The following is a 9,636-nucleotide window of genomic DNA, read 5'->3' as shown; positions in this document are numbered from 1 at the left end:
TTATTATGAAAATTACATGACATAAAAGTTCATATTTGGATTTCACAAATGTCAAAATATTGTAAAATATTATATATATATATATATATATATATATATATATATATATATATATATATATATATATATATAAATATATATATATATATATATATATATATATATATATATATATATATATATATATATATATATATATATATATACTTGGAACATTATATTTACACACACAAACACACACATGTGTATATATATATTACTTGAACATACATTGTATTGTTTAATGACTTGGTCTGTCATTAATGTAATTTGCAAATATTTTCATCTTTCATATTTCTCTATGGGCACATCTCACATTATAACATTAAAATTTTATATTTGGACAGAATCTCCCACTCTTTCGTTAGTAGTTCTTATTTTCATATGAATATTTCATAATTATTTGATAGCCGTCAACTGCTTTACTTGTGTATGTCAGTAAAAGGAACTTTTATTTTGAAATAATCGGACGACATTATCAGGCTGCGCCGCACTTGCTCTGTTGTGATTCCAGCAAAGAGAGGTTTGTTTTTATACATGTACGATAGAAAATTCCAGGCTCTTCTTATTTTACAGGCGATATACAGATGTTTAATTGTCGTTGGGTTCAATACTGTTATAGTTTATCTACCTGTAAGAAACGTAATGTATAGTGAGTGAAGCTCATTAATTAATAACAGAAGACCCGCGTCTCATTTCTCTCTGTATTGTTTATAAGGTTCACATAAAAATGAACAGTTATGAGGAAACTAAGCTTTTAGGCAGGAAATAATACTATAGAAATGGTATGTAGATGTATTTATAATAGTGTAATATATTCAGTGAATCTCTACAGATCATTAAATGCATCATATGTAACTAAAGCTTAAGTGTCTGTACAATGTGGATCATTTTATTAATAAATTAAGATGTTGATGCATTTAACTCAGTGATTCTCTTCCAGACTAGTCCACTAGAGAAGTAATTGAGACACAGACAGAGGTTTAGTCTTGATTTCTTCTTCTTTGTGTTGATTCTTCTCCTCTTAAACAGACAGAGAAACTCCTGCTGAAGCGACTGAACTCCACTATTATAAAGATGGCCTTTATTAAAGAGGAGAGAGAAGACCTGAAGATCGAAGAAACATTCAATCATGAAGAGGCTGAGCAGCAAACAGGTTGGCTTTTACTCTCAAAGATCCACTCAGTCATTTGATCCTCATTCAGATCTGCAGATCTACAATAATGAAGCATGTTGTCGAAGAATGTCATACAAGAGTGTTAATGCAAAGATTTGAGGGAATGAGATCCAGGCATTCAAGGGTCCCCACAGGTTAAAAGGTCTACTCCAAAGTCCAGACATTGAAAGTCTGGAAATTTTATGTTGTTTTTGTCCTAGTCAGGGTATATTCAGGATATTTGTTTGTTGTCATCATCAAAATTAATTTATTTAATTTGATGATAAACTCAGCTTTGAATCACAGAAGTAAATTGAATTCAAAACAACATTAAAGAAGAAAACGGTTATTTAAAATTTAACCCTTTTGTTCTGTATTTGTGATCAAATAAATGCAGCCTTTGTGAGCACAATTAGCTTCTTTTAAAACATGAAAAATCGTACCGTTTCCAAACTTTTGACTGGTAGTGTACACTCACTGGCCACTTTATTAGGTACACCTTACTAGTACCGGGTTGCCATTTTGCCTCCAGAACTGTCTTAATCCTTGGTGGCATCGATTCAACAAACTACTGGAAATATTCCTCAGAGATTTTGCTCCATATTGACATGATAGCATCACGCAGTTGCTGCAGATTTGTCGGCTGCACATCCATGAGGCCAATCTCCCGTTCCGCCACATCCCAAAGGTGCTCTATTGGATTGAGCTCTGGTGACTGTGGAGGCCATTTGAGTGCTGTGAACTCATTGTCATGTTTAAGAAACCAGTCTGAGATGATTGGTGCTTTATGACATGGTGCGTTATCCTGCTGGAAGTAGCCATCAGAAGATGGAGACACTGTGGTCATAAAGGGATGGACATGGTCAGCAACAATACTCAGGTAGGCTGTGGTGTTGACACCATGCTCAATTGGTACTAATGGACCCAAAGTGTGCCAAGAAAATCTCCCCCACACCATCACACCACCACCACGAGCCTGAACCGCTGATACAAGGCAGGATGGATCGATGCTTTCATGTTGTTGAGGCCAAATTTCAACCCTAACATCTGAATGTGTCAGCAGAAATGGAGACTCATCAGACCAGGCAACGTTTCTCCAATCTTCTATTGTCCAGTTTTGGTGAGCCTGTGTGAATTGTAGCCTCAGTTTCCTGTTCTTAGCTGACAGGAGTGGCACCCGGTGTGGTCTTCTGCTGCTGTAGCCCATCCGCCTCAAGGTTGGACGTGTTGTGCATACAGAGATGCTCCTCTGAGACCGTGCCTAGAAATGCAACTGGTGTGATCAGTTCTCCTTCAAATAGACTAGACAAAAAGTTATGCTCATGCACCCATAGTTTTGCTGCTTTCAAGAGCTCCAGATTTGTGTTTTGGTAAGCAACACCTATTACTTGCGCTTTAACCATTCTTTGAACAGATTATTAATTAGCCTAGCGTTAACCTTGTGTGTGATCATCCTTTCATTATCACACACGGAATGCTTACAAGTATTTTTGGTAATATGGTTTATCATTTTTTTACAATGACATTGCTTTAATATGAGAATAACTCATTAATGTTGCGTTAAATTAATAGTGTACAGCTATATTTTGCTTGTTTTGACACATTTAAAATTTGTGGAGACAAAATAATAATTTATTTATGTTTGGTATGGTCAGAGATAAATTTGGTAACCTTAATTTGAGCTCTGAAAGGTGATGTGAAATAAAAAACTAATTGTAATACAACACAATGAAACCATGGCCCATTTGCTCATACACGACCTACAAAAAGTTAAATGAATGAGGAGGCATGCGGACATAACACAGAATCTAAATCAAGTAATTTTAGCGTGTCAAAGTCAAATTTCTGCTTATATTTTAAACCACAAAATTGTGGCTAGTAAAAATGGCGAGTGGCTAGTAATGTTGGAAATATACTAGCCACAGTGGCTGGTAATCAAAAAAGGTAATGTCAAGCACGGTGTATAATCATCCAAGAAAAATGCTGTTTGCAAACATCGACTTCTCAACTGGAAGCCCTCATCCATAGGCCTCTAGAGATTGTGACCTGTGAAGAGATGATGGCAACCATAGAGGATTTCTAGAGGTGTCCATAATCCTGGACCACGCTGTATCCTGAGCTGATGCTGTGATCATCATGGAGGAGTGGAGAGCATGCGATCGATTGCTGAAAGACCCCAGTGACAGACAAGTCTCAGCATTGATCACGTGGGCCAGCCTGAACACCCGCCGGTGACCTACACACACCTGCAGCTTCTCCACAATGGATGTCCAGCGTTCTCCAGCCTCCCGCACCTAGACTGCAGCTCTGCACAAGAAGTTTGGCCAGAGAAGAAATGGCCGTGCCCAATTGAGCCTGGTTTCTTTCAAGGTTTTTTTTCCTTCACTTTGGTCAATTGGTGAAGTTTGTTTCTTGCCACTGGCTTGCTTGTTTTGGGACTACATTGTAAAAGCCCTATAGAAATGCAGATGAATTGAATCCACAGTGTACAGTCAGACTTATGTGGGGCTCGGTTGTTTGGCTGGACCACATATCTGTTGTTGTTGGGTAATATTTAACTTGTGATCAACTCAGTCTCCACTTGTGCCTTGCATTTGTCATACAGCTTGGCATGGCAATTTGAGAAAAAATAAGTGCGTGACTGCATAACATAGCGCTTGTCAAGCGACCAGATCATGTTTGTAAAACTCTGTTTGGTAGCCACATTTTGGTACCCTGTCTTTTGTGAGGTGAAATGTAAGTGCATCGTGATATCTTTCTGCCGTTTGCAACCCTTTTCATATGGTGTCACACTTGCAAAGGAATCCGAAATAGTTTTTTTTTTCTCCTTTGGACGACAATCTGATCTGGCTTTGCATTCATAATACAGTGCTTTGTGATGCCGACCTAATTGGTCAGACAAATTATTAGTGTTTCCGCGAGGTGTGGCAACAACTGCCAGGTGCTCCCGACAAAGAACCTGTTTTTGGCCAGCATCATCATCTTTGTATCAAAAATAATTTGACCCTCCACATCCCTTTGCTGCTTTCAATATTTTCTCTGTGATTAAGAAGGATGGGAGCTTTACAGCCTTGTATTCATTACTGGGCATGAAGTAACAAAGGCAATAATGAAGGTGACTGAAATAGCGATATTAGGGTTGCCCAAACAGGTTATTGGAGATCTACACACCGGTCTTTAATTACCGGGGGTTGCTTCAGATCCTACGTAGTTTAGTTGTGTTTGATCAGGGTTGGAGCTGAACACTGCAAGAAGATCTCCAGGAATGGCTGAGCGCCCCTGGACTATATGAATGAGATGTTCTAGGAGTTCCTGCTTGTTTTATTCTGGTGTATATTGTAAGTCCTGGTCTGCTCACAGAATGAGGCTGAACAATAGCCAACATGTGTCTGAGGTTTTCCAACAGCTTCCAAGCACCAACTGTACCTCGGGGCAAAGAGGTGAAATTTTTTAATAATCCTTTCAATTCCTGAGCTACCAAATCAGGAATCATGCCATCAAGACAGATAGAGAAAAGATGTTTAGTCCTGACCAAACCCATCACCAGCAAAGAGCTCCAACAATTATATGGCTGCAACCATTTCTACAGTTGTTTTATCAAGAGCTACAGTCATTACTGCATTAACTTTCTGAAAGGCAAGTCTCTATCATGGAGCCCTGAAGCTACCAAAGTCATGCAAACGCTCCAAAATACACTTACATCAGGTCCAATGCTGGTCCATCCAGTAAAGAGCCTTCATCATCAATGGTGACTCATCTAAATAAACAGTTGAGGCCATATTTTCAAAGCAGTTGGGGGATCTTCCATGTCTTCATCTTTGTGCCTACTTCATAAAGGTATCCCCTGCAGAACAGAACTATGGCTTTGGAAACTGGCCATCAAACTCACCTGAGAAAAATGGAGACACTGAATGTTTACATAGACCATCAAAACCTGAAACACCTCTAATACATCTAATGTGTAAATCCCAGACTAGCCAGGTGGGCCCTCTTGTTCTCATGCTTTAACTTTACCATCTCCTATTATCCAGGAATTACACAGCCATCTCCGCTGATTGGTCAATCAAACAGTTTTGTCATCAGTTTAGCTCAGTGAAATAATACCGCTTTTATTACATCAATGTTACTTTCCTCCTCAAACACCCACTTACATGACCATAGATGAAATCCAATCCTCAGTACCGTTCAGAATATCAGTAATTTCTGTGTGTCTTGTTTCAGTGATCTGAGCCCATTTAAGTAAGATTCTGACAAGATTAGAAGGAATTGTAAACAAGTGATGTCTACCACTTGTTGAATGTAAGATAAGTGAAAGAAATTTTATATTTTAGAACCAAGGATTCAATAGATAACCAAAAGAAAATATACCTGGTTGTAGTCCTGTATAGTTAATCCAAGAGGCCCCTAAATTTTGGAAATAATGCCTGTATTTGTCTGTTTCACCTTAGATCTTATCCCTTGGAAAGAGGAGATTCCAGAACTGAATGATGTCAAAGAAGAGAAAGATCTGGAGGAAGAAGGACATTTTATATCTGGTCAAACAACTTCAGATAATAGTGCTCAACAGACTGGACCTGTAAGTTGTTTCACCTGCAAACAGTGTGGGAAATCTTTAACTACAAAAAGAACGCTTAAAGACCACATGCAAATTCACACAGTAGAGAAGCTTTTCAGATGTCAACAGTGTGGAAAAGGTTTTACTAGAAGGAGTAACCTTGAAGTTCACAGGAAAATTCACACCGGGCAGAAAACGATCACATGTCAAGAATGTGGAAATGGATTTACCTCAAAAAGTAACCTTAAGGTTCACATGAGAGTTCACACAGGAGAGAAACCCTTCATATGTCACCAGTGTGGGAATTGTTTCTCTACAAAAATGCCCCTTGAAATTCACATGAGAATTCACACAGGGACGAAACCTTATTCATGTGAACAGTGTGGTAATAGTTTCACCACAAAACGAAGCCTTAAGGTTCACATGAGAATTCACAATGGGGAGAAACCTTTCACTTGCCAAGAATGTGGAGTAAGCTTTATTTACAAACACAGTCTTAAAGAGCACATGAGAAATCACACTGGGGAGAAACCTTTCACTTGTCAACATTGCGGAAATGGTTTTACAAGAAAAAGAAACCTTGAAGATCACATGCTAATTCACACTGGGGAGAAACTTTTCACATGTGGACAGTGTGGAAATGGTTTTTCTCGAAAGAGAAACCTTAAACTTCACATGATGGTTCACACTGAAGAGAGGCCTTTTGCATGTGGCCAGTGTGGAAAAAGCTTTAAACGTAAAGACAACTTTGAAAGCCACTGGAGAATTCATATGGCTGAGAAGTCTTACACTTGCCCTCAATGTGAAATGTGTTTTGAACATAGAACAACACTTATTGTCCACATGAAGATTCACACTGGAGAGAACCTTTTTATATGTAATCAGTGTGGGAAAAGCTTTGGACGTAAAGCAAACCTTAAACGCCACATGAGGGTTCACTCATCAGAGAGCTGTTTTATATGCCGACAGTGTAAGATGAGTTTCCCTGACAGCAGTCAGCTTAAAGATCATGTCAAAACTCACATTGGACAGAAGCCCTACATGTGCCTTGAGTGTGGAAGGTCTTGCACAGAGATAACAAACCTTAAGGTTCACATGAGGAGTCACACTGGAGAGAAGCCTTTCACCTGCCAACAGTGTGGAATGAGTTTCTCATATGGAAAAGCCCTGAAACGTCATCTGCGAACTCACTCTGGAATAAAGCTTTAAAACAAACACATTATGCACAATCATACATGTGATTTTTTTTTATGGTTTATTTAAACATTCATAGAGATAACTGGTTGTTTTTGCAAATGCTATTAATGCAACCGTACATGTATACATCCAGTTGAAAAAAAGTTTTGTAAACTAAAATTCAAGAGTTCACACTTCAATATGCTGGCCCAGGAGAGAACCCTGAGCTCTGAGATAATTGAGCCCAAGGCTCAATTGGCCCTGGTCGATAAGCATGTAAGGGGGTACAAAATCAAGTAGTTCTCAAGAGCTCCCTCTGGTAATAGGGGGAGATGGTGGGGGATTCTTCAAAATAAAGATAAAGCTACGGTCACACTGGGCTTTGTGTGTGTGAAATTCTGTCGCGCGGCGCTGCGAAAAGGGGCGGGATTAAACTAGAGGATTAGACATTTAAAAAAGCGAGCGATCGATTCTGTTCAGAGAGGTCTTGTTTTGATCCTCGATTGGTCTCACGCAGTCCAGTGATGCGATTTCGCAGATCAGAGTTCACCAAGCTTGAACTTTGCACCGCAGCAACATGCGAAACTTGACGCATGACCTTGCGTTTCCTGTCTGACGCGTATGAATGGAAGTCTATGGGGGGAAAAGCCCAGTGTGACTGCAGCTTTAGTGAGTAATGCTAGATGGGATGTTTATAGTGAGTATAAATAATCTGATTGGTTTGCTAATGATTACTGATGGGAGACTAGCCGTGATTAATTAAATCATGTGCTCCTCTCGAAATTAAGCTGCGGTCACACTGGGCTTTTCTTCCCATAGACTTCCATTCATATGCACGCGAATACGTCAGACCGGAAACGCAGGGTCATGCATTAAGTTTCGCATGTTGCTGCAGTGCAAAGTTCAAACTTGGTAAACTCTGACCTGCGAAATTGCATCACTTGACTGCGTGAGACCAATCGAGGATCAAAACAGGACCTCTTTGGACAGAAATTTAAAACATGGAGCAATCGCTCGCTTTATTAATGTTTAATCCCGCCCCTTTTCGCAGCGCCGTACGACAGAATTTCGCACACATAAAGCCCAGTGTGACCGTAGCTTTAGTTTGTGAAACTTCACAAATTCATGTAATGAATTATGGATTTGCTTGTCATGTGTGGGATGAATGATTGTTGAAAACCACAGGTGTCATATTCTCAATTTAGTTTCAACCCTAATTAAACACACCTGGTCAGGCTAACTGAGTTTTCCAGGCTTGTTCGAAACCTACAGGTAAAGCTGCGGTCACGCTGCACTTTTCTCCCCATAGACTTCCATTCATACGCACGCGAATGCGTCAGACCTGAAATGGTCTGGTAAACTCTGACCTGCGAAATCACATCACTTGAGTGATCGAGGATCAAAACATGACCTACGGCAGAATTTCGCGAGCTCAAACACTAGTATGACCACAGCTTAAGTATGTTAAAGCAGGGTTGGAACTAAATTGCAGGACTACGGCCTCCCAGAGCTGAGTTTGACCCCCTTGCTCTAAACTATAACCTTAAGCATCATGATGTGATGAGTCACTCCCCCACACACCAAGGACACACCTCATTGGTCCAGCACCATTAAGGAGGCAGGATCACCAAATGACCCAGGGGCAAGAGTGTAGTGGCCATGGTCCATCCCAAGTTCCCTTCTAGCTCAGGACAGCATAAGATCATCTTCAGGTACAGTGAGCAGGCCCAGACTAAGACGGGATAACAGCACAGCCAAACATTCCCATCTCTGTTCTTTCGGTCAAGAGTCTAATTAAGTTTAGTGTACTGTGAAACCAGAAGTCAACATGACTATAGTCTACATTCTCTTTTACAAAGTAGTCAATATTCTCTATCAGAGAAATGGACCCTGACACCGTGTCCTCTGCTAACACATCTTCCACTGTGCTGTTGACGTTTTGGGAAATATAAATCTGAGAAAATGTATTCAGTTTGTAATGTAAACCTGAATTAATTAAAGACTGAACATATACCTCAGAAGGATATCATGCCTCAATGTCAAATATGGGGAGTAAGCCGAGGCTTAGTTCTAAGACCAAACATCTCTGCATCTAGGTAGTTTTCCCATTTTTCAGGTTGCTCTTCTAAGAGTTTACACAAGGCTATAATTAAATATTAAATATCCATTGAGCGGCAGTTCAGTGGGAGCAAATGACTTGTTGATGTCAGAGGAGAGTGACCAGACTGTTTTGACCAAATAGAAAGACAACAGTAACTCTGAGTATTGTTGCTGACCATGTCCATCCCTTCATGACCACAGTGTCTCCATCTTCTGATGGCTACTTCCAGCAGGATAACGCACCATGTCATAAAGCACCAATCATCTCAGACTGGTTTCTTGAACATGACAATGAGTTCACTGTACTCAAATGGCCTCCACAGTCACCAGAGCTCAATCCAATAGAGCACCTTTGGGATGTGGTGGAACGGGAGATCGGCATCATGGATGTGCAGCTGATAAATCTAGAGCAACTGCGTGATGCTATCATGTCAATATGGAACAAAATCTCTGAAGAATATTTCCAGTAGCTTGTTGAATCTACGCCATGAAGCATTAAAGCAGTTCTGAAGGCAAAAAGGGTCCAACCCGAAACCAGTAAAGGTGTACCTAATAAAGTGGCAGGTGAGTGTATATTGATACAGATTTGGTTATTTATTTTTTATACTAT

The 9,636-nt window shown here is 39.9% G+C and overlaps 1 protein-coding gene across 1 annotated transcript; it reads left to right on the top strand.

Annotated features, from left to right (window-relative positions):
• Positions 1-522: 522 nt before the first annotated feature.
• zgc:172128 (uncharacterized protein LOC100002012 homolog) lies at positions 523-6,984 on the top strand. Its single transcript, XM_056454520.1, has 3 exons — positions 523-562; positions 1,072-1,195; positions 5,644-6,984. Exons 2-3 carry the CDS (start codon positions 1,117-1,119, stop codon positions 6,957-6,959), a joined length of 1,395 nt encoding a protein of 464 aa, XP_056310495.1. The 5' UTR covers positions 523-562; positions 1,072-1,116; the 3' UTR covers positions 6,960-6,984.
• Positions 6,985-9,636: the final 2,652 nt, after the last annotated feature.

This window comes from Danio aesculapii, chromosome 4 (genome assembly GCF_903798145.1).
Source record: "Danio aesculapii chromosome 4, fDanAes4.1, whole genome shotgun sequence".
Taxonomy (NCBI): Eukaryota; Metazoa; Chordata; class Actinopteri; order Cypriniformes; family Danionidae; genus Danio; species Danio aesculapii.
The sequence above is the reverse complement of the archived record's forward strand: the minus strand, read 5'-3'. Positions and strand labels throughout refer to the sequence as shown.

Coding starts and splice junctions, on each gene's coding strand:
- zgc:172128 (XM_056454520.1), top strand. CDS start 1,117: ATGGCCTTTATTAAAGAGGAGAGAGAAGACCTGAAGATCGAAGAAACA. Junction 1,196..5,643: donor AGAGGCTGAGCAGCAAACAG/GTTGGCTTTTAC, acceptor GTTTCACCTTAG/ATCTTATCCCTTGGAAAGAG.